Below are 23,629 nucleotides of genomic sequence, written 5' to 3'. Positions count from 1 at the left end.
TATGGGAATAAAAATTATTCCGTGCTCGGCAGAAAGAGCGGGGCCGGGACACGTGCCATGGTGCGTGGGGTGGGACAGCAACTCTGTCCCCATCCCTGTCCCCATCCCAGTCCCCATCCAGCCCTGCAGGACCGCAGGGAGACGAGAGGCTCCCCCTGGCCCCGTGCACTTCATCGCCTTCATTTTAACACCATTGTGCCACGGCCAGGAGGGTCCCAGCCGTGACGAAGTGCCAGCTGCAGGAGCCTCTGTACAAACCCCATGCCCACCCCCCTCATGCCCTCTCCCGCTCGATACAGTATTTAAAACTTTTAATATAAAGGTAAGTTCATTATTCTCGATCCTGAGAAACATTTCGTCCGTTTACGGAGCTCTCGCTGTAAACAAAGCACCACAGGCACCAAGCCCACGACACCCTGGCGCAGGCGTCCCCGGCTGCGGGGCCGGGCGAGGGGCCGAGGAGGTGGCTCTGTGCTCCCCGGGGGGCTGGCGGGGTCACCCCAGCAGGACCCCCCCCGCTGCACTGCTCTCCTTTGGGAGCAAATCCCCCGGGATGGGAATGGCCCGGATGCCAGCAGGCAGCTCCTCGAGGAGATAAGGGGGGTACAAATGTCCTTGGGGGGCACAAATGTCCCTGGGGGGACGTCTGAGTCCAACCTCGGCGATGCCACCGCCGCCGCCTCCTCTCCGCCCCGGTGCCCGGCCGCGCGCTACTCGTTGTTATTAAAAAAATTAAAATACAGATATCCCAAAGGAAGAAATAACCCCCCCGAAGTGCCCCGACACTCCTCCCTGCCCACCCCCCCGCGTTGCTCCCTTGACACAAGGTAAACTTAAAAAGAAGACGGCTACGGCAGCTCCCGGCACACGGGTGCCCGGTCCCTACAGGCGCGTCCCCGGAGGTGCCGGTGACACCGGTGCCTGGCCCCGGAGCTCAGAGGGTGCCATGGCCACGGGAGCCCAGGGCGAACCAGCCCATCTTCTCCTGCGCCAAGTCGAGGTCCCGCAGGCGGATGCCGACCTCCCCGAGGAGGATGTTCTCCCAAAAGCCTTCCTCGCTCAGCACGCTCAGCCGCAGCTCCCGCTGCTGCAGGTCCCCCCGGGGGACGCCGTCGTAGACCAGCTGGAGGGGGACAGAGCAGGGCAGAGCCTCAGCCGCTGCCCCCGAAAGCCCCCCAAACCCCGTCCCCGTCCCCCGTACCATCTCATTGTAGGTGGGGTTGCAGGTTTTTCGGGCCACTTTGGTTTTCCTCTTGGTGGTTTTCTGGGGGTCGGGCAGCAGGTAGGTCTTGACGTAGGGGTCGGGGTCATTGCCGTCCTGGAGGGGCTGCTGCCGGGCACAGCACGGGGCACGCCGTGAGCCCGGCCCCGCGAGCAGACCCTGCCCCAGCGCCGCCGGGACACCGCGCACCTACCAGCCCCCGGATGTGCATCACCATGATGAAGAGCTTGTTGTTCTTGTAGGAGATGGAGAGCTTCACCTCGCCGCCGACCTTCCCCAGGGGACGAGCCCACGTGGCGTCTGGAGAGGAAAAGGGACACAGGAGGGACGTGAGGGGGGACACAGGAAGGACACAGAGGGGATGTGGCGCGCACCCCAGCTCACCTACCTGCTGGCTTTGGTGCCGGGCTGGTGCCGGCCGCCTTCTCATCCCTCGGCAGTGGATGGAAGAAGGTGTAGATGAGGTCGCACTGCAGGGCAAAGAGGGGCCGTTACTGGTGACCATGTCCCTCGCCATCCAGGGTGCGCACACAGATGCTTTACGCACCGCGTTTGCCCCCTTTCCTCCCAAATTCCTATCCCCAGCAGCCCCATCCCCACCTCCCGGGGTCCCCCGGCCCCGCACCTCGGCCACCTCGGGGGTGGCGTGGATGAGGTGCCAGATGTAGCCGTTGAGTTCCTCCTTCCTCCTCTCGGCCACCGCCTCTCCCCGCGACCGGCCGATGACGAACCTGCTGGGGAAGCTGCCGCGCGGGCACGGATGCTCAGAGACCCTGGGGGACATCAGGAGACCCCCCGGTGTAGGGTCTGCGGGGGTACCTGGGCAGCAGCGAGGAGGGGAAGAGGAGGCGCAGCTTGTTGTGCAGCTCTTGGAACTCCTCGAAGGTGCGCTGCACGAACACCACCTCGCTCGGGCTCTCCCGCTGCACCTTCACCACGTAGGTCTGCGGGGAGAAGGGGCTGCGAGGCGGGATGGAAACACCGGGACACCCCGTGCCCACGAGGGTGAGGGGCTCAGGGATGGGGAACGCTCCTCTGCCCGTCCCCTCGGGCTGTCCCCACTCACGTAGCCCTTGCTGGGGTTGAACACCCTCTCGTGGCGGCAGAGGAAGACGTCGCGGATCCGGCCGGACGTCTTGATGGTGTGCGTGCGGGGGGCAAAGGAGAGCGTGGGGCGGGCGTCGGAGCCCGTGAACTTCATCTGCGCCAGGTTGTGGATGAAGAAGTTGAGCTTGGTGGCCACGCTGCCCAGGCTGGACTCGATCAACCTGCAACGAGGCCGCTTGCTGGGATGGAGAGGCTGGGTCATGGAGCCCACGGGCGAGACGAGATGCAGCCAGGGGCCGTGCCTCCTTCCTGGGGGTCCCTCCATCACCCCCCACCCCGTCACCCACCCGTGTCCCATACCTGGTGAAGTACGTGGTGGCATCGGCATCAGTGTCCTGTGGCCTCAGGGCATCGTAGACGTACTTGAGGTCCTCCAGGTCGGAGAGCTCGGGGATGCCGCAGGACAGCATCTGGGCAGCGAGACAGGGGTGAGGGCGGGCGGTGGGACGAGGACGCAGCCCCCCCAGCCACCCTGTCCCCGCTTTGAGGGGCAGCGAGCGGCCCCAGGCTCTCACCAGCCCCAGCAGGTTGAGGAAGAGGTGGGTGTGCTTGCGGATCAGGTTGTAAGCCTGGCAGCACAGGTCGACGAAGTCGTGGAAGCGGCTGGAGGGCTTGTCCCCGCCGTTGATGACGTACGCCATGTCCGAGGTGAAGACGAACGGGGCCCGGTCCCTGCGCCGGGGAAAGAGGGGCAGAAAGTGAGCACGGCGCCACGAGGAAAGGGGTTGCACCCGCAAAACCAGGGTGGACCCCAAAGCCAAAGCATCGCAGCCCCACGCGTGCAATCCCAGCGAGGGGGAAGGCGGCGCCGGGGGTGGCTTCTCACCTCTTGATGTTGCCGAACATCTGAGCGTGGCCCAGGAACCTGCCGAAATCGATGTGGAACATGTGGCCGGTGGTCTTGAGCATGATGTTGTCGTTGTGCCGGTCGCAGATCCCCAGCACGTAGGTGGCCACGCAGCAGCCGGCGCAGGAGTAGATGAAGTTCTCCACGGCCTGGGGGGGACGGAGGGATGGAGAAAGACAGGGCGGCCCCGAGGTGGGCTTTGGTGGCCCCCACGCTAGGAAGCGACATGTCTTGTCCCTGGGGAGGGGGACACGAGGAGCGGGGACCCTGCCGGGCACCTCCTCACCTTCTCGTACTCATCCTCCTCGGGGTTGTGTTTCTGCAGCCAGTCTGCCAGCGGCCGGTCCTTGAAGGAGCCCGTCACGCCGTGCTCCACCTGGATTTTGCGTAGGGTCTCGGCGTTGGGGATCATCTCCACCATGCCTGGCAGCCGGGACAGCAGGGTGAGACCCGTCCTTCCCCCGTGGGGGGCACGGAAACCCCAGCCCCCTTTGCCACCACCAACCCAGCTGCCATCCATGGGTGACATTCCACAAAGTTCCTACAAACGGTCTGTAGGAACCAAACACGGTCCTACAGACGGTCTGTAGGATCAAACCCAACGGCGGCTCACAGTGACCCGGGGTGGCTTCTCCCTGGGGATCCCCAGGACCTCCCATGCCATCGCCAACCCCAGAGCATCACGACCCGGGGACCGACGCCGCCGGGGGATGCCCCCGCACCGGGATACCTCGTCCGCGTCCCGTGGAGAAGCAGCGGAAGATGACCATGCGCATGTCCAGCCCCTCCTGCACCCAGATCTTGTTCATGATCCGGATCATCTGCAGCGTCAGCATGTCCTGCCGCAGGTCGTCGCCGCACTGCGAGCCCCCGGGGGAGCGACCAGAGCAGGGGGGTGTCAGGGGCAGGGTGCCCACGGTTTGGGGTGCGGTGCCCACGGTTTGGGCACCCAACGGAGGACGAGCTCACCTTGAAGATGACCCGGATATTTTCCCCGAGGGGGTCGACGTTCTGGAAGGAGAGCTTCAGGGGGACGGCGTTGGAGTTGAAATAGGAGCAGTCCTGCCGCCGGGGAAGGGAAGCAAACCCCATCAGAGCCGGCTGGGCCCCGCTGGGTGACGGCACCCCCGGCGCCAGCACTCACCCGGGGCACGATCCCCTTCACCAGCAGGCTGGGGCTGAGCGGCAGCCGGCACGAGCCGTTCGCCTTGAAGAACTGCTTCACCTCCTCCAGCCCCTCGCGGAGGATGCCCTGCGGGAGGACACGGGGGGCTGAGACCCAGCTGGACCCGATAAACCCCCCGATGACCCCGATACTCACCTGGCGAGCAGACGGCGCGGCGTCCCGCACTTGCTGGGCCAGCCTGGCCAGGGTGTTGACCAGCAGGCACTGCCGGTCGAATTCCTCCCGCAGCCCCTTCCCGCAGCAGCACAGCAGAGCCGCCAGCAGGTACTGGTAGCGGATGCTGAACTGGGAATCCTTCAGGCCGTCCTTCAGCAGCCTGCCCGCAGCGCAGAAGCACGGGGTCAGACTCACCACGGGTCCCCCCGGCCGCTCCCGGCCCCCCCAAAACTCACCAGAAGAAGTAGTGGGTGATTTTCAGGTCGCAGATTGCCCGCTTCATGAGGAAGCGCACCAACGGGCTGTCCAGGTAGCATTCGTACTTCAGGGCCTGCAGGAGGGGGAGAGGGGACAGTTTTAGGGTACAGCAGGACCAGCACATGCCCCATGCTGTGTCCTGGTCCCAGTATGTGCCCCACGCTGCATCCCCACCCCAGCACGTCCCATGAAGCATCCCCACCCCAGCATGTGTAGTACAGTGCATCCCCATCCCAGCACACATCCCGTACAGCATCCCCATCTGGGACTCATCCCAAATAGCATCCCCGTCCCAGCAAACATCCCGTACAGCATCCCCATCCCAGCACACACCCCACACAACATCCCCATCCCGGCACACACCTGCACCAGCTGGGGCAGGTAGTCCAGCAGCTCCGTGTCGGAGATGGAGTCGATCCACTGCACGGCCGTCCTCCTCACCTCCTGGTCCGGGAACCTGCGGCCAGGGGTGGCACGTCCCCGTGGGCTGGCCGCCACGGGACCCTTCCCACTCACCCCACACCAAAAACCCGGCACCAGTGGGGCTGGACGCCCTCTGGCTCAGCCTGCAGCGGTCCCAAGCCCATGTAGCGCCCCGTGCCTGTGTGATGGTGACTTACGTGGCGTGCAGGAGCCCCAGGGCGTCCTGGTGGCTCATGCAGGTCCACTGGCCGAGCAGGGCGTAGATGTCGGGCAGGCAGGCCCACTCCCAGCTGGGCGCGCTGGCCAGCAGCATGGGCAGCGCGCCGGGCGCCGCGTGGCAGTAGTAGCGCTTCTCCCACAGCCGCTTGCGGTCGGCGTCCGTCAACCTGCACGGGGACGGCACGGGCTGGGGACGGGGCGCCCCGCTGCCCCCGGCACGCACGGTGCGGGGGGACACCGATAAACCCCTTGGGAAGAGGCAAAGGAAAGCAGGACCCTGCCAGCATCCCCCCGAGCTGGGGAAAGCTCAGCAGAGGGGGCTCTGCCACCCTGCGTGATGCTGGGTGCTGCCCACGCTGCACCCTGATCCAGGAGCACCCATGGACAGGGTGACCGAGCACCCACAGGGACCCCCGAGCCACCCCGCTGGATGTTTTGCAAGCAGGATCGGCCCTGCTGCTGGGTCCCAGTGGTGTGGCTGGCGGTGAGGGCACGTCCAGCACCACTGCTGAGCACCAGGGATCCGGGCACAGCTGCCGACACCTGATCCTCTCCGTTTATAGCCAGCACCATCCGACGCCGGCCGGCTCAGCCGTGCTGGGCTGGACAAGGGGCCGGGCAGCTGTCCCTGCTGGGGGGACACCGCCGGAGAAGCCACCCTCGGGGCCGGGCAGCCGGGAGGGCTGCTCCTCTGCCCGCTCCCAAACTCAACCCCTATCCCCGGCTGCTTTCCTGGCAGGATCAGGCCCCCCAAATACCCCCTGTGCCTGCCAGTACCGCATCAGCGCTGGGGGGAGCTCAGCAACCCCCCCGAGCAGGATGATGCTGAGCTCTCTGCTCACCAGTAGAGCGATTTCTTCTGCATCGCCTCCCGCAGCCTGCGCTGGTCCTCCTCGCCCAGGCTGCCGAATTCGTACTTGGGGCTGACCTCGGCCGCCAGCGGGCTCGTGAACTTCACGTCGAAGGCGGAGGTGGGGAAGTCGATCTGGGGCGGAGGCGGGCGGGTGAGCGGGGGCTCGGCGTCCCCCCCCCCCCCCCCCGGCACCCCGCCGCCGGCACCCACCTGCAGGATGACGCTGTCGGGCTGGTTGAAGTTGGGGGCACTCGACCTGGCTCTGGAGTTGTCCTGGGTCGCCGGCCACAAGCCCAAAAGCTTTCGTCCGCAGGTCAGGACCCTGGAGGAGAAAGGAGGGGGGCTGAGGGTGCTGCTTTGGGGAGGGGGGGTGGTGGCAGCGCTGCACCCAAGGGTGCCCGCTGCGGCGGGACGCCCCACGCACTGCCTGAAGTTGAAGAGCGGGGTGGTGACCCAGCCCAGCGCCTCGGGGACCCGCCGCTGCTTGTTGGTGTCGGAGGAGCTCCCCGGGGGGGGCACGGGCACGGCGAAGAGCGTGACGCTGAGCAGCGTCTCCCGCGGCAGCCGGTTCACCTGGACGGGGAAGCAGATCCTGCAAGAGAGCAGTCGGCGGCTCAACCGTGCCGGGGACAGGTGCTGCCAGCGGCCCCCCCCACCTCGGGATGCCAAAAGAGAGCCCAGCAAGCCCCCCCTGCTGCTGGCACCTGGCACCGGGGGTGCCACGTGCCCCCGGCACGGCACCGAGGCCCCACGTCATGGGCAAGCCCCCCCGGTGTCGGGTACAGCCGGCTGCTTCTGCGCCCTGGGAAGGTGACCGCAGGACAGGGAGGGGTCCCCCGCACACTGACCTCGTCCCGGCTTCTCCCTGGGGGTCCCCGGGGTCGAGGCTCTTCTCCGACGTGCCCGGGGAGCCCGGGGCACCAGCTACATCCTGCCCGTGGGGCGGGCGGGAGGCACGGAGGGGTCGGCACGGCCCCACTCGGCACGGCCCCACTCAGCGCGTGTCCTTCGGGGGCACAGGCGCTTTCTAAAATTATCCCCGTCCCGTCCCCACCTCCCGGGGACACGGCGAATGCCAGGCATGGCGAGGGCTCGGCACGGCCTCCCCGCCTGCTCCCGGGGCTATTTTGGGAGCAGATCCCCTTTCCTGGGTGCAAACAAGCAGCTCCGGGGGCGGCGCGGCTGGCGCCGTGGGGCCAGTGCTATTCCCGGGGATGACACAAGAGCTTCCGAAACCCAAAATACAGCGAGAGGCGCAGAGAGGAGGAGGAGGAGGAGGAAGCAGCGTGGCTGGGGACCACCCGTGCCCACCCTGCGGCCAGGGGGCTGCCTTACTGCTGGTCCCATATGATGAGGTGGAAGAGGTACTTGTAGACGTGGGCCTTCCTGGTGTGCAGCGGGCTGCACAGCTCCTTGCCGCCGTGCGTGATGGAGCAGGAGAGGTAGAAATCTTCGTAGCTGCAAGGGGAGCAGAGGGGCCGTGAGCAGGGGGAGCACTGAGGGTGCTTGGGCTTCACCCACGCCAAGGGGCAAACCCCATAGCAGCGGGGTGGGGAGGAGGAAGGTAATGCCTGGGGGTGCAAGAAGGCTCAGAGCTCTCCCCACCGCCGGCCGTGCTCCAACGCGGCCCCTGCACGAGCGGCTCCCCCTCCTCGCCTTCCCCCGGCCGGGCTTTGGGCAGGGGAGGGGGTGTAAAGCCAGCAGCCCCCACCCCTCCCGTCCCCGTCACCATATGCCACCGCGCATACCGTCACACGGGGGGCTGCCGGGGGGGGCCCTGCCATGTGGCAGGTGCCGAGCGACAATCCGGGGAGGGCTGCGGGGCGCCGGAGGTCAGGGGGATGCCGGCATTTCCCAGGCTACCGGCTTTGTTCGGAGCCAGTCACCAGGGGGAATACATTAAGGACGGGACAAAGGCGAGGGGTCCCCGGCGGGGCGGCTGCTGCCGCCGCCGCTGCCTCGCACGCCCTCCCCGCGGTGGGCTCCCGCCGCCCGCCGGGACCACCGCCGTCCCCCCGCATGGGGCCGGGCACCGCGGCACCTAACAAAGGAGCCTGCCGCGGCTCCGGGGCCATCTGTCACATCGGGGGCGATGCTGCAGCCCCGAGGGTTTGTGGGGTTGGGGTGGGAGAGCACCGCGGAGCCCGCCAGCATCAGCGCCCCCGGTGCGCACCCAGGCTCGCCGTCCTGCCCTTTGGGGAGGTTTGGGGTGGGTTAGCTCTTATGCGGGGTATTTGGGACGTGCTTTTTACAGCAGCCTAGGGGAGGAATGCCCTGCTGATGGGTAACCAACAGGGTGCTGAGCCCCAGGACCCGCAGGCAGGTTTATCTTATCCCCTACCTGGCAGCCCAGGTGATGGGGATGCGGTGGGTGGCGTAGACGGTGAAGGAGAGCGGGCAGGAGAGCAGGCAGGCCTCCTGCACCACGCCGTGCTCCCGGCTCCCCTGCACGGCCGTCTGGAAGTCGGCGTTGAAGGTGTTGCAGTAGAGCCCCACCAGGTCGAGGATGGCGGCCGTCAGGCTCTCCACGATCCTCTCTGCAGGGGAGGCAGCAGGGGGGTGACACGGGGCTGCCCCGCACCGCCGGTCCCTCGGGGATGCTGGGGGGACCCCGGGCACGTCCCCTCCTCTGAGGCACAGCGGGCCAGGGGAGGGATTTCAGGCTTCCCACTTTGCTGGGTTCACGGGGAGGAACAACGGGCACGGCCTCCAGAAACCCTCGTTTCTTAAAAAACGGTTTCAAACGCATTTTTTGGCCGTAATAATCGAGGAGGAGGGGTTTGAGGATTAAAAGCACCAGGAACTTAAGCCCAGAAGGGGAGGAGGAGAATTGAAATACCTCGATTTTCCCTCTTGGCCAGGACATTTGGATCCTGTTGAGGAAAAAAAAAAAAAAAAAAAAAAGAAGAAAGAAACCACGAGAGCAATGTCAGGAGGAGCCCCGCGCGTCGCCGCGGCTGGGAGCAGCTCGCCGAGCCAGCGGCTTTACGTAAGCGGCCGGGGGGAGCTCCGTGGTCCCGGCTCCTCGGCTGCTGCCACGGGCAGGGCAAGCAGCTGCCTGCTCCCAGCTATTGAGGAATTTTCCACGTGGTGCAGTGGGAAGGAGGAAGGAAGGATGATTTTTTTTCCCTTTACGCCCCCCCCGGCCGAGCAGCTCCGCTCCCCCTGCCCTTACCTTCTGGATTTTGGGCTGCATGCGGGAGGGGCAGGGGGGCATCTGGTTGAGGGCGGCCGTGATCTCCTGGGACTCGACGGCGGCCAGGGCGTTGCAGATGGCCATGACCGACTGGATCACCCGCTCCGCCTTCAGCGGGAAGTCTCCCTGCGGGCAGGGGGAGGCTGAGCGGAGCCCCGGGCTCAGAGCCAGGGCAAAGCAGAGCCTCTGCCCTCGGGGAGCCGGCAGCAAGCAGGGAAGGGGATGGGGAGCGGCGCCTGCACCCTCTTGTGCCCAAGAAAAGACCAAGGAGAGGAATAAATGCTGTCCTCAGCCTTCATGGCAGCTCCCCAACCCACCACGCAGCTGCCACCTGCAGGCTTTCCCTCCTTTCCCCTCCTCTGATGCAGACTTTGAGCCCCATCGTGATAATAAAAAAGTCTGCAGCAAATGTCTGCTGCGCTCCCTGGGAATATGGGAGCCCCTTCTTTTGGGGCGATGCTGTCCCCTCGGATATAGGCAGCCCCTTGGGGCACAGGAACGGGATGGGACAGGGTGGATCTGTGCAGGAACAAGTGGCGATGCTCGGAGGAATGGAGAGGTCGGGGCTCCCCGGGGAGGAGAGGCTGCTTGGAGCCTCTACCAGGAAAATCCGGCACCTTGGGCACGTGGGCAAGGGCGCCGGAGCCAGGCTGTGCCAAAGCCAGCCTCCTTCCAGGGAGGGGACGAGAAGGGCAGGGCTGTCTCGGTGCCACCCGGCGCTTCCCCAAGGCACCGCAGCCCCTGAACGCTCACCTCAGCTGCCAGGAAAGCATCCACCTCGTTGTGGAAGGTGTCGAAGAGGAGACTCAGCGCCTGCCTACGGACGCAGAGAGCGGAGCTCAGCCCCAGCGGGGAGGGCACCCGGCGCAGGGCCCGTGCTCGCCCCGTGCCCCCTACCTGCTGATGGTCTGCTTGATGGGCCTCTCCTGCAGGTGGATGTAGTGGTTGAGGGTGGACGGGCTCTGGTCGTCGTTGGCCTGGAGGAGGAGAGAGGCTGAGCGCGGGCTGCGGGTGGGTGCTGCCCCTGCACCGGCACGGGGCCGTGCCGCGAGCCGTGCCACCCCTGCGAGCCCTCCTGCCCCTCTCCCCACCATGGGTCCCCTCTAAGAAGCTTGATACGGGGCTGGGGGCTCGATCCCTGCAGGTTACACCCAGCAGGGAGCTGGCAGGGAGGGGTTTGCCAAACCCTAACCCAGCTGAAGCATCTCCCCGGGGCAGGGTCCCGGTGCAGGCGGGGAGGGCACTCCCCCCCGCGGGCACCCACCGTGCGGGCCAGGTCGCTGCGCACAGCCTTCCTCCTCATCAGCTGCAGGCGGATGTCGATGTCGAACTTCCTGCAGTGCTGGATGTACTCGTGGCTCCCCAGCGCGTGCTTGCTGCAGGGGCACAGACAACGGGCTCAGCACGCGGCCCCGCTCCACCCGCCAGGACCAGGCTGGGGGGAAAAATCCCCCAAAAGCAGCCCCGTGCTAAATCCCTGCGGCCGGGCATGGCTGTGGCTGGGGTTTGGCCGTGCTCTGCTCGCCTGCAAAACGCTTCAATGGGATGCTCGTGCTTAAAAAGCCCGAAGAATAAGTTATTGTTTTTCCTCCTTCCCCTGCATCCTTCAAAAAAGCCGCGGCCGGCCCCGCTGGTGCCAAAAGGAGCGGGCACGGAGGAGCCCGGCAGCAGCAGGGGGAAAGGCTGGCACCGGGGGCTCCTGCAGCATGGCAAAGCCCCCGACCAGAGCCCGCGGGGCTCGCCACACTGCCCCGCTTTCCTTGCCAGCTTCGGAAGAGAATGAGAAGAGAATGAGCCAATTCAGCCCTCGGCGGTGCCGCGGCCAGCCGGGCACGGTGCCGCGATGGGGGCGGCACATCTGCAGGCTCAATGGCAGGATGGAGCCGCAATGGCAGGATGCGGGGGGGGGGGCGCCAGGGGCACCCCCAGGGCTGCTGGGGACGGGGACGCGGAGCCTGATCAGTGCGCGGCTGCTGGTGCTGGGTCCTGCCCTGCTGCAGGAGGGGCGCTGCATGCAGGAAGCCTGGCCCTTGGGCAGCGCCGTGCCCTTATCGCCGCGGGGCCGGCATCCTGCGCACCCCGCCTCGGGCTGCAAACGTCCCCTGGGATGCTCTGCTTTGTCCCCTGGGGTGCTCTGCTCCGTCCCCTGGGGTGCCCTGCCCCGTCCAGCCTTCCCCCCGTGCCTCGCGCATGCCAAGCGGTGGAAAGCAACGGCAGCTCAGGCTGGTTTGGAGAGCTCGAGCGCCCGACCGGCTCCTCACGGAGGGTTTTGGCACTTCCAGCATCTCCTCCGCTGGGGGAAGACGTGGAAAGAAAAGACGGGCGACAAAAGGGCTTTATTTCCCAGGGCTTTCTCAAAGGTCCTTTGAGGGCCCCGGGAGACACGGGAGCTGCTCGCTGGGGACAGGCTGTCCTGCTGCGAGCCCAGGATGCCTCCAGCTGGGTTAACGGGCAGGACAACGCTGCTGCGACCCTTTTCCAAACGGAGAAGTTAGGCAGAAATGAGGGGATTTGCCCCAAATGGCGCAGGAATCCTGCACAGAACCCAGGACGGGCTTGCAGCCCTGACTGGCGGCCTGAGCCAGCTTCCATCCTCGAAAGCCCTGGCTCCCTCTCCAAAAAGCGACGCCGAGGAGCGGGCTGCACAGCGGCGTGGCAAAGCACCGCTCTCTCGGCTGGTGCAAATCCCGTTTTTCCAACGGGGGCTGTTTCTAGTTAAGGCTCATTACGGCAAACAGAAAACAGCTTTTTGCTGACAACGGCAGCATTTGCAGAAGGAAAGAAACCAACGGCTGAAGCCCAGCGGGTACCATGGGGAAAGGGGGGCTCCCTGCAGCCCCCCCAGCAGAGGGACAGACGGACGGACCTGCTGCTGTGCCCAGGGCTGGGTGGCAGCATGCGAGCAACCCCGCTGCATCCATGCAAACACGCGCGCACACGCGTCCTGGGCTCTGCACCCCCCGTGCCGGTGCTGTGCAGGCTTATCCCGTGCCGAGCAATTCCCAGCTGCCCCTTTAGGGCCTGAAACTGGAGCGAGCGGCGGCTGTGGCAAAGCTCCCGCGATTTCGAGCGGCAGGGCCAGGCCGTGGGGCCGCTCTCCAGGCAGGGCTGGAGCTGGCTGGCGGCAGGCAGCCGCCGGGAGGGACGGCGTGTGCCCCTGCGTGCGTGGCTGCCGCTGCCTCCACGCTGCACCTCGCTCAGGACGGAGCTTTGCCCCGGCTATCGGAGCCAGAAACGCAGCCTCGGTGGGAGCAGCAAGCCCCCAGGCAGCCCCGTGCCTGGGCTCCGTGCAGTCCCGGCTTCATTAAGGAAGGGAAACCTGTCCCCTTTCTCCCCGCTTCGCAGAGCGGGACATTTCTGAGGCTTTGAACCGCCCCCAGTCGCCGCTACCCCCCCTGGAAATGGCTTTTTCCAGCTCCTGCAATTTAAAAAACAGGCTGGGGGAAGCTGGGCTGCTGCTGGAGCAGGGCTCTGCCGCCCGGCTCAGTGACACGGCCGTTATTAATGCTCTCCCAAAGAGCTTTTTTGGCAGCTCCCAGACTCGTATCCTGCCCTGGGGAGGGAAGGATGCTCCCAACACGCTGCTTTTGGCGAGAGCACCGCGGTGGCTCGGGAGGCAGGGACGGACCCGGGCCATCCATCACGCCTGTGCCGAGCGAGCGCGGCCGGGCGCGTGAGCGGTGCAGTGCCTGTGTCCCCACCCCCCCCAGCACTCACTTTTGCAAGAATTCCTCCAAGCCGCAGAGCTTGAGCACGAAATCCTCGACGTCGACGGCGTGCAGCTCATCGTGCGTGTAGCACAGCGTCTGGTAGATGAGCAGGTCCACGGTGGACGAGCCTGCGGGGACAGCGAGCAGCGGTGAGCCCCGGCGTCCCCAGGCTGGTGTGACCCCACGTGCGATGGGAGAACCCCCCAAAAATCCCCCCCAGGCATTGCTCGGGGCTGATCCTGCCTCCCAGCCCCCCCGAGGGACACTCACAGTCGCAGGTGAAGGTGAGGGGCTCCCGAAGGCTGTCGCACACCACCGTCACCTTCAGGCTGACGCCGTGCCCCAGGTGCTCGGGGCTGAGGCTGACGGCGCTCCACACGAAGCCGGTCAGGGAATAATCCTTGGTGCTGGGGCCGGACCGCAGCCTGCGGGCAGGGGCAGGCTCAGAGCCGGTGCCTGCCTTCGTGTCCTCCCCCCCCCCCTCAAAACGCCTCCGTCTGGGGGCATTTCGCTGCCTGCCCTCGCCGGAGCACGGAGCCCGACACCCCCAAGCGAGGGCTCGGGGCGCGCCGAGGGGCGCAGGGACGGCTCGGGCACGGCCGCGGTACTCACACGTCCAGCATGTGGCAGAAAGCAGCCACCTCCTCGTCCCGCTCCTCCGACACCTCGAAGAGCTCGTAGCCATTGGCTAAGGAGTGCGGCCGGGGGGCAACCTGCGGGCAGGGCACGAGCCCGTCAGCGGCACCCCGGGGGCTCCCCGCGTTCCCCCTGCACCCCGCCTCGCTCCTCCGGGACCGAGGAGATCAATTGCCTCGTCCTGCCCAGCCAGGGCAGGCCGATCTGAGGATGCTGAGGGATGGGGGGACCGTCCCCGGGCCACCAGGGTGCCGCAGCAGAGCCCTGCCCGCGCCCGGTGCCAGGCTCCCCCTGCGCACGGGGGTCCCCGAGCCTCCGCCGCTCTTCTGCGGCGAACAATGGCCCCACTGTCAGAGCAATTAACCCAGCCAGCAGCTAACGGGAGACAGAGAAAGGCAGAGAACACGGCAGCCACTAAAGACAATTTTAATGCTCTTTTATAATTGGTTTCTGGCAGCGAGAAAGCCGAGGGCGACTTACACCGCCCCCGCCAGCGGTGCCTGGCTGCAGCGCTCGCCCACCGAGGGGGGGGACCAGGAGAGGCTGTGAGAGCAGGACAGGAGCCCGCTGAAGCCCACCTGCAGCCCCCAAACGTTCACGTGCCGGGCTGCTGGGGGCACGGCAGGGCTGGGAGCAAGGCGAGGAGGTTGGGCACAGCAAAGCCACAGGGCACCCACAGCCCCCTCTGCACCCTGCCTTCACCTCCCCATTTCCAGCTCTCCCCAGCGCTTTGCCTCCATCCCTCCCGACCTCAAAAGTGGGGAGCCAAAATCCTCTTACCGGATCGACGGAGATCCTGCGGTTCTTGTTCGGGGCCAGATTCTTCCTGTTGCCGAAGCGGGAGACGTAGGTCCGCGGGGGCACCTGGGGGGGCATGGTCTTGCTCCGCGCCACCGGCTTGCCGCTCGACTCCTTCTCGAAGATGCTCCTGCCTTCCTTCCAGCCCCGGGAGGCTTCCCGCAGCACCTGCGACTCGTAGGTGGACTTGAGGTTGAGGCAGGTGATGGCGTCGTTGATGCCCTCGTAGTCGGCGAGGCCATAGGGGTCCTCCTCGGAGATGCGCCGGGCGAGCAGCTTGCCGTGCGCCCGCTCGTGCGAGAACATGTTGATGTCCCTGGGCTGGGGCGCTTTGGAGGACGGGGGGGACCCCTTCCCCGGGCGCTGGCTGCCCTCGGGGGGGCTCCAGATGGAGTGCCGGGGGGGCAGGGGGGGCGGCGAGAGCTTTTTGGGGGAGCTGCCCCCGCCGTCGGGGGGCGAGGTGCCGTTGAGGGGCTCCCCGAGGAAGTCCCCCTCCGAGCCGTCGAAGATGTACAGGTAGTCCCCGGCCAGCGGAGCCTTCAGCCAGGGCTGGCTGTCCGGCCGGGGGGGCGGCCCGGGAGGGGGCCGGGGTGCCGGGGACCCCTCTGGCACCGCCGGGGGGTCGTAGCTGAGCGTGGGGTCGGAGCCGGAGAGGCCCCGTGCCGCTTTGATGCCGGCGCAGCCGTTGGGCTCGGCGGGGTCGTCCCAGGAGATGAGGGGCCGCTCGCCCCGCTGCTTGGCGCGGCTCTCCTCCTTGTCCTTGTCCTGCCGCAGGCGCGACAGCGCGTCGTACTCCATCTGCAGGGCCTCGGCCAGCGCCAGCTCCTTGCGGCTGATGCCCACCGACTCGAGGGATTTCCAGTGCTCCCCATCGCCACGCGTGGCGGACATCTCTCCGCGCACTGGGACCTCTCCTTCCTCCCGCGCTCAGAGGGCTCAGGAGAAGGGCATGCTGCACCGCCGGCCACCTGGGCGGAGGGGAAAGGCGAGGGTTAACGGCTCTGCAAGCTCATCAAGGGCTGGCCCTAATGAGCCTCAGAGCTTCGTGCACCCAGGGGTCATTCGGAGCCCTACGGAGGGTTGGGGCTGGCAGCGCCCGAGGTCCGGCCCTTCCTCTCCGCGATGAAATAAAGGAAACGTTCACGAGCTCGGCAGAGCGATGGCTTAAAGAAAGCTTTCGCAGCCTCCAGGCAGGCGCGCGGGGCTGCTCGGCCCCCAGCAGCAGCTGCTGGGGCTATTGCTGGATTTCCCCGAGGACAAAATAAGACACCGAGGGAGGGCGGCGGGGCCAGCGCCAGCATCTGGGGCTGACTCAACCTGCAACCCCAGTGCCCTGCGCCGGCATCGCGGGGCCCGGCAAGCTGCCGTCGCGTGCCTCGGGCACGGCTTCGAGCCCCCCCGGTAGTCTCGGGGGCATTGCTGCGTGGAGAAAACCACGGCCCCCGCCAGCAGCACTCTGCAATCAGAAAGGAAAAGTGGAGGGAGAAAAGCAAGGGAGGAAGGAAGGGCGTCTGCGGCCCCTCCTGCCTTGCCTCCCCTGGGGGAGAGGATATTCGAGGGAGAGGATATTCGGTTTGCATCAGCGCAGGCAGCGAGGCAGAGCCCCCCCAGCCTGCCCTCAGGGGGTTACCCAATGCAGAGCCCCCCCAGCCTGCCCCCAGGGGTTACCCAGCTGCTCTCTGCTCACCCCAAAGCCTGCACGGGGCCCTGGACAGCCCGGAGCAGCCACTGCCCACCAGCTCCCATTGCTATTCTCCAGCTCCCACCAGCCCAGGATGCTTCAGAGAATAAATCAGAGCTGAAAGCCTCCCCAGGGGACCCGACAAGTCCCTCCGAGCCCCTCCAAGCCCCCTCTGCCCCAGGGAAGGGCTCAGAGCCGGCTGCTGTCCCTGAGCAGGGATGCTGCGAGCCCCCGGCGTCGCACAGCTTCCAAACCCAGCGATTTTACAGAACTGAGCCGCAAGCAGAGAGGAGGAAAAGCCTGACTCGAAACCACCTTCCTGGCCCCTGACCAAGGCACACAAACCGCGGTGACCGCGGAGCCGCAGAGCCGCCGCTCCCTCCCCGCCGTCCGCGCGCCCGGGACCGCTGCCGGGGCTCGCTCAGCGCCGCCAGGCCAGCCCGGCGCTCTCCAAGGAAGGCTATTTCCCCTCCTCTTCCCTTCCTAGCAAAATAAATACCCAAGTGGATGTTAAACAGAAAAGTGGAGCGAGCCCAAAGCCTCCGGAGACGTTCGGCACTTGAAATCTCTGGAGCTGAGAGTTGGCCGAGTGTTTTCTCGCTCCGGCCAGGGCTCACGAGCATCCACGAGGGGAGGACGCGGGGTGTGAGCTGCGAGCCAGAGCCCTCCTCACCCCGACACCACGCACCCTGCAAGGCTGGGGACAACCCGGTGCCCTGCTTCAAGGTGCGACCACCTCCAGCACCCAGCAGAGCATCCCCGTGGGATGCAGCCCAGGCTGCCGATTGCCCCCACAGCAGCCCCGGAGACCCAACCAGCCCCCCCCGAGCCACGTGGCCCCGAACCAGATGGCTGCTAATCAGCCCAGCCCTGGCTTTGCCTGCTGCAGGCACGCTTTCTCCCCAAAATTACAGTTTTGAAGGAAAGGGCTCGACCCTCTCCGTGCGCGGGTGTCGGTGCCGCAGCCCTGGGTGCCACCGTGCAAGCAAAGGGGGGGCGTTGCCGGCAGCCACGGGCTTTTCCCGGAAAAACAGAAATCCCAAAAGCTGGCAATCCTGGGCTGCTGGAAGCCGAACAAAGCAAACGTGCTTTTAACCCAAAAGCAACAAAATAGACCTGAGTTTTTGTGGCTGACAAAGCTACAAATCCATTCTTGTCTCCAGGAACAGCATCTGCTGGAGTTTGAAGCAGAGAAAGCGGCCCTGAAGCGGCCGGCCCCATCCTGCCTCCGCCACGAGCCGGGCAGCAGGACCGAGGCGATGCAAACCCACACGAAAAACCCCAAAGAGCACCTGCGCCAGGGCCGAGCCTGGCTCCTCTGTGGGGTTTGGTAAGGGGACGTCTGCATTCCCACCGAACGCCCCCTCTGCCCTCCAGCCCGTTATAAAAAGGGCACGGGGCTGAGAGCTGCGGGTTAGGCGCCGTCTGGCAGCTCCAGGGGCAGGCACCGAATTCCGGAGGCGCAGACGAGCGGATTTTTTTTCCCCCTCTTTAAAATATCCCTGCTGCTCATATAGGGGCGATTTTCTGACTTTAAATTTCCTGGCACGTGCGCCGGTCACGTCAGCCTCGGGAGACGCGTTCAGCGAGCGCTCGGCGTCCCACCTTGCACAGAAATGCTTCGAGACACGGAGCGGCTCCTGCTGCCTCAGCACGGCGCTCGGCTGGGGCAGCCCAGCAGGGAAAAGCACTTGTCCACTGCAAACCCGCCGCCCTAAGCCCCGGCTTGTGGCTTAACGTCGTTTTCTTCCTAGTTTCCACCAGCAAAGCCCCAAAAAGGGAGGTTGCAGCCTTGTGGGGAGCCGCACGCGGACACCACATCCCTCGTGCTCCAGCAGGAACCGCGGCGCTGCCACATCAGCGGCTGCCAGCAGCAAATCGGGGGGACACCTCCCCGGCCACGCACGCCCCACGCGCACAAAACCACCCCACCCTCCCGTCTGGGACAGTCCTCGGGTGCTGAGGACCAAGGAGAAAGAAAACCAAGGCGAAACGTTTGCTTTGCCTTGCTCTCATCCACCGGACGGCCCCACGCAGGAAGGATGCGCCCACCCTGTGCCTCCCCACGCACCCTCGGGGCCCCCTCGGGGAGGTGCAGAGAGGTCGGGGGGCTGTTTTCACACCTGCACACCCGGAGACCCCGCAGAGTTTATTTTTCCACCACCAAAAGAACCCGACCCACCCACGGCCGCCCAGCCGGCCAGCAGCGGGTGGAGAAATAGGAACAAACCCTCCCGAAACGCCCGGGGTTTTTCCCCACCGCCTTTTCATTTCTGAGCCGGTTTGCATGGCGCGGCCGGCCGGACCTGCTCAAGTCTGGTGCTGCCGGATGCTTTCACGGAAATACGGGGTCCCCGAGGGCCCCCAGCCCGGCACAACCTCCCCAACCCTCCAGCCAGCTGTGCCCGAGGGTCCCCCCCCACCTCCAAGAGCTGCAGCCCCCAGCCCAAGCCCTGGGGGATGCTTTGGGGTGGCCTTTGGGGTGCACGGCCCCCCGCAGGGCTCTCCTTGCCCCCGCAGCCAGCAGTAGCAGGACAGGGAGGGACAAGGCGCAAAGAGCCGAGCATCAGGGTGGGAAGAGGGTGAGGGGGGACCGGGGTGGGCTGGGGGCGCAGGGGGCACCCGAGGGGTTTGGGGGGAGCTCAGTGTCCCCACGCAGCCGCCCCCCAGCAGCTGAGCAGCACCTGCTTGGCGTGGGGAGGGACGGGGGAAGCCGAGCAGAAAATCGCGCGGCCGGATCCCACGCACGGGGCCGGGAGCCCAGGGCACAGCAGGGGCTCGGTGCTCGCCCCCCGGCTCTGCCCATCCCCTCCTCCCTTCCCCCTCGCAGGCAGCTGCGCTGGGAGCAGATAGAGAGGCCTGGAGCATCTGGGAAGACATCAAACATCTGAGGGCGAGGAAGGAAAGCGACGAGCCCCGGAGGGGCACCCCCCCGGCGGTGGGAGCCGGGGGAAGGAGGTTATGCCTATCAGGGGGAGACAATTCCCACCCATTTATAACCCGGCGGAGGGAGGAGCGGCCGCGAGGAGGATAAAGCCCCCGCGAGGAGGATAAAGCCCCCGGCTTCACCTCGGGGGCTGCGGGTCCATCCATCCTGCCTCTCCTGCTGGACGGGGCCCGGCGGCCGCGTTCCCAGCCACCGGAGCCGGGATGCTCGGGGGTGCCTTGGGGACACGGCTCCTGGCGGCCTCCCCGGCCCCGTGGCACGTCCCCGCTGTGCGCCACAGCACGTCGTGGGGTGACAAAGCTCCCCAAATGTCCTGGAGCCTGCAGCAGCAGGGATGCTCCTATGTCCACAGGCGCAGTGCCCAGCACAGCCTCACAGAGCCCCCCACCAGCTCCAGCACTCCCAGAGCGCGCAGGATTCAGCCCTCCCTGTTCTGGAAGAGACTCTGCTCTCAGTCCTCCTGCTTGCCCCCAAAACAGGGGGAACTGGGGCCTTTGGGGGCCTTGGCACTGGTCTCCCAGCAGTGCAGTGACCGAGGGAGGCTCGTTGGGTCCATCCCCAGGTTGTGTTTTGATAGGGCCAAAGCTCAGGGTTTTCTTCCTGGTTTGGAGCCGGAGCTCCAGAAAGGGAATCTGGTTTTAAAGGTCATTTCAAACCGAAACCGAAACCTCGAGCGTTTCGCTCCTGGAGCCCCACTCAGCACCACCAAAACACCACACCTTAACCCGAAACCCAGCAAAACGAGCACTTGGACTTCTTCACTTGCAGCAAAATCAACACGATTCCCCCCAAACTGATCCCCACAGACACTTTCAAGCACCTCCAATTTTTTACCCCAGGAGCGATCGGTACTGCGGGAGCCGCGGGGCAGGGAGGCGACCGCTGCCCTTCCACCAAACCCCAACAAATCACCAGCAGAGCTATCACCAGCAGAGCTTTCGAGGAAGAAGTCGTCGTCCCTCCGAGACGGAGCCAGCCCCCATCCCACCATCCCACACGCCCCGATGGGGAGCCCCCCACATTCCCCCCGGCATCGAGCATTTTGTGACAGGCAGCGAAGCAGCCCCGTGCCCCGCACGCGGAGCCCAGCAAATGCCTTGCAAACGCCCAGCACCGTTTGCTCCCAACCTGTTCCTCGCAGCTCGAGGAGCTCCTTCCTCCCGAGGCCACTACGCCTCCTATTAATAGGAACCCAGCCCGGTCCAAGCCCTCTGGAGGAGGCAGGATGTGAAGCTGTCCGATGCCAAATGCTCTTCGAGCATTTTTCTACGCATTTCCACCCTCGGGAGGAAATCCTGCCTGGGGAAGATGGGTCAGGCTCGGGACGGGAAAGCCCCCCGACACGGGGCAGCCGAAGGAGGGAGCTGTGCCAAGGAACCCCCCAAAGCCCCTCATGGCACGCGCTGGGGCCAGCGGAGGGGACGCGCAGCAAGGTGTGAGAGCCACACAGGATGCGCGGGAGGTGCTGCACCTCACCCAGCATCTGCAGGGCCAGGAGCAAAGCGAGGGGGACGCGGGGAGGGGCGAGGGTGGGACCTTTCTGCAAAGCCACCCGGCGCCGCTTCCTCTCCGGCGCTCGGTGGCTCCGGCAGCGAGCCGAAACGCCCGCGTCTCGCCCGGCCCCGGGTCACACCTGAGCTCGGGGTTTCTGTCTTACTCAGCCCCGGCTCCTCCGGCGCCCCGTGCCCGAAGCCAGGGCTGGGTTTTCTCAGTGCTCGGCGTCCCCGGGGGATGCTTGTGGTCGGGCTCCCCTGGCGCGGCGGCCGGGGCGCTCGGTTCCTATGCAAATCTCAGCTTCCTCCGCTGCGAGCGCTCAGCACCGCGGGGCTGCCCGCAAGGGGGGTGCGCAGCCCGCACGGGGGGGGCTCGCTGCCCTCCGGCACGGGCCGCTATAACCCCATAGAGCCCAGCGGTGTGAAGCACGGCACCGCAACGCCGCTCCTGCTTCGGCCAGCCCGGCTGCACCAGGGGGGTCCCGCTGGGGTGTGCTGGCAAGCAGCGGCTGCCCCCCGATCCAGGGGCCCGATCCTGCTGCGGGATCACTGCTGCGTGCTCCGTACGGCTGCTCCTGCTGCCCATCCATATGGATCCTGCTGCTACCCCCATCCGTATGGCCGTTCCCACTGCCACCGGGCTCACCCCCATCCAGGAGCTGGGTGCGCGGAGGACACGCAGCAGTTGGGGTGCGCCCCACTCTCTCCGGTCCCCCCCCATCGGGGTGCAGAGGGCACGGCCACCCCCAGCCCAGCCCGCGATGGGAACCGGCTCCTCGTGCGGCTCGGCGAGGCGGATTTGCATCTCGTGGGAGTCAGACAAGACGCAGCCACGCACGCGGGCCGGGCGTGCACGGCTCCTTCCCGGCACCCAAAACGCTCGGGACGGGCGGCGGCTGCTGCAGCTTCTCCCACGCCGTGCAAATTCACGGGGCGCATCCAAGCAACGCGCGCACGCACAGCAGCGGCGCCGCACGCCGCAGCGGGCGGGCAGGGCTGCCTCGTGGCTCGCCCTCCTGCCCGCCTGCCTGTCTCCTGCCCTCGTTTTTTTTAAGGCCGTGCTCCCGAGGCGAGGTGGGGCAGCACCTTGCCGGGGCGGTTAGCCCGGGAGAACCCGAGCACCCCATTTCGGTGCAGATTTCCCTCGCCCCGTGGCGCTCCCCGCTGCGCTTTCCCTCTCGGTGGAGGAGGAAATGATCGATTATTTTTTTTTTTCCGGCTCACACTTGTGCTGGTTTCACCCCGGCCCAGACCCTGCGAACAATCGCGTTCGTGCCTGGCTTTGCAGCCACGAATAGCTGCGGTTGAGTCGACGCATCTCCCTTGCTCAGGGGTAACAGCTCACATATCTGGGGAGTTCACAGCTAAACACGCGCGGGAGCGTTTCCGCAGGGATCCGCGGGGCTGCTGGAGGAGCAGGGAGCCTGCAGCGAGCCCGGCACCCCGAGGAGCAGCACACGGAGCCCACGGCTGCACCGTGCCCTCGGTGGGATGAGCTGACCCTTCCCGGCCGCACACAAGTGCAGGATTGTCCCCACCCCTGTCCCCATCCCTGTCCCCATCCCTGTCCCCGTCCCCGTCCCCATCCCTGTCCCCATCCCCGTCCCCATCCCTGTCCCCATCCCTGTCCCCATCCCTGTCCCCATCCCTGTCCCCATCCCTGTCCCCGGCCCCGTCCCCGTCCCGGTGGGGGGACACTTTGACATCACGGAAAGCCTGGCGCTGGCTCCCCCCCCCCCCAACACTTCTCTCGCTGGCAACTTTGCAACGCTTTGGGGGCTCTTTCACCTCTCCGCAAACGCCCCCCCCTTCCCCTACGACCCCCCCCAAGCACATTTTAAGGCCAGGGCCCCCCCTCCAGCCCCCCCCCCAGCTCGGCTGCGACTCCCCGGGCTGCCAAAATCCCCAGGCTGGGGGCTTTGGGGCAGCACCCGGAGGGGGGGGGGGGGGGGCGCCCTACGGCACCCCGACACCCCCACAGCGCGGGGGGGGGCGAAAATAAACCTAAAAAAAGGGGGGAAAACCCGGAACGAGCCGCAAATCGCACCCAACCGGCCTCCTCCCGCGGACCCCCCCCCCGGTTTCCCTGCCACCTCCCGGTGCTCCCCGTCCCCCAGCTCCCCCCGTTACCTGCTCCGGGCGGTGGCGGCGGCGGGGGGGGGGGTGGGGGGGGGTCCCGGCAGGTGGGGGGGGGGGGGTCCCGGCGGGGGTTGGGGGGGGGGGTCCCGGCTGGCGGCGGCTGCGGGAGGAGGGAGCGCGGCGGCGGCTGCGGACAATGGAGGGGGCGCAGCGCGGTGCGGAGCCATCTCCCGGCCACCCGCAGCATTGCACGGGGCTGCCCCCCCCCCCCCTTAAAAAAAAAAAATAATAATTAATAAAAAATGCAGCCCCGCCAGCCCCAGCAGCGCGCCCGGCTGCTGAGGGTTCCCCCAGGGGGTGTCACCGTGCCAGGGAGCTGGAGAAGGATGCTGCCCCCCCCAAAAAAAAAACAAAATCCACCCCCAAAATGCAGCCCCGCCAGCCCATGGGAGTGTCAGAGATCCAGGGAGCTGGGGAAGGAAGCTGCCCCCTCCAAAAAAAATCCCCCCCGAAATTCAACCCCACCAGCCCCACCAGCGCACCCGGCTGCTGATGGTTCCCCCGGGGCTGTCGGAGCTCCAGGGAGCTGGGGGAGGATGCGGGACACCCTACAGCCCCTAATGGGGTGGGGGATCCTCGGCAAGGTGGGGGGGGGGCTGCTCGCCCCACAGCCACGCTGCAGCTGGTGCTTCGGGTTTGGTGCTGACGTGGGATGGCTCCGGCCTGCGCTTCTTGGGGGTACCCTGGCTAAGGGGGTGGTTTTGGGGTTCACGCAATTCCCAGTGAACCCCACGGCTCCGTCTCCCACCAGGCCCTGG

At 66.5% G+C, this 23,629-nt stretch overlaps 1 protein-coding gene and 1 long non-coding RNA gene across 5 annotated transcripts; one reads left to right on the top strand and one right to left on the bottom strand.

The window, feature by feature from the left end:
* Positions 1–294: 294 nt before the first annotated feature.
* On the bottom strand, positions 295–23,058 carry PIK3C2B (phosphatidylinositol-4-phosphate 3-kinase catalytic subunit type 2 beta). Of its 4 annotated transcripts, none has more exons than XM_080568823.1 (33): positions 22,863–23,052; positions 14,594–15,579; positions 13,790–13,890; positions 13,448–13,602; positions 13,185–13,305; positions 10,732–10,843; positions 10,365–10,444; positions 10,221–10,284; positions 9,447–9,593; positions 9,111–9,144; positions 8,613–8,808; positions 7,607–7,729; positions 6,696–6,863; positions 6,482–6,593; positions 6,261–6,403; positions 5,397–5,585; positions 5,140–5,233; positions 4,755–4,849; positions 4,498–4,678; positions 4,321–4,428; positions 4,146–4,238; positions 3,907–4,036; positions 3,463–3,599; positions 3,156–3,325; positions 2,845–3,001; positions 2,630–2,739; positions 2,289–2,490; positions 2,042–2,166; positions 1,848–1,965; positions 1,611–1,692; positions 1,416–1,522; positions 1,202–1,330; positions 295–1,123 (listed from the first exon to the last, which is right to left on the bottom strand). In XM_080568823.1, exons 2-33 carry the CDS (start codon positions 15,500–15,502, stop codon positions 935–937), a joined length of 4,881 nt encoding a protein of 1,626 aa, XP_080424949.1. In that variant the 5' UTR covers positions 15,503–15,579; positions 22,863–23,052; the 3' UTR covers positions 295–934. The 4 variants fall into 4 exon arrangements, 3 of the variants coding, with proteins under 3 accessions (XP_080424949.1, XP_080424951.1, XP_080424950.1); XM_080568825.1 differs by lacking the exon at positions 22,863–23,052 and adding an exon at positions 20,368–21,349; XR_013942310.1 differs by having other exon boundaries at positions 984–1,123; positions 1,412–1,522; positions 22,863–23,058.
* Positions 6,870–9,898, top strand: LOC308183169. The gene is made up of 2 exons (XR_013942320.1): positions 6,870–7,713; positions 9,133–9,898. It is a non-coding gene; the product is annotated as an uncharacterized lncRNA (long non-coding RNA).
* Positions 23,059–23,629: the final 571 nt, after the last annotated feature.

Source organism: Anser brachyrhynchus, assembly GCF_964034855.1.
Source record: "Anser brachyrhynchus genome assembly, chromosome: 27".
Classification (NCBI taxonomy): domain Eukaryota; kingdom Metazoa; phylum Chordata; class Aves; order Anseriformes; family Anatidae; genus Anser; species Anser brachyrhynchus.
This window is presented reverse-complemented; position numbering and strand designations above follow the sequence as displayed.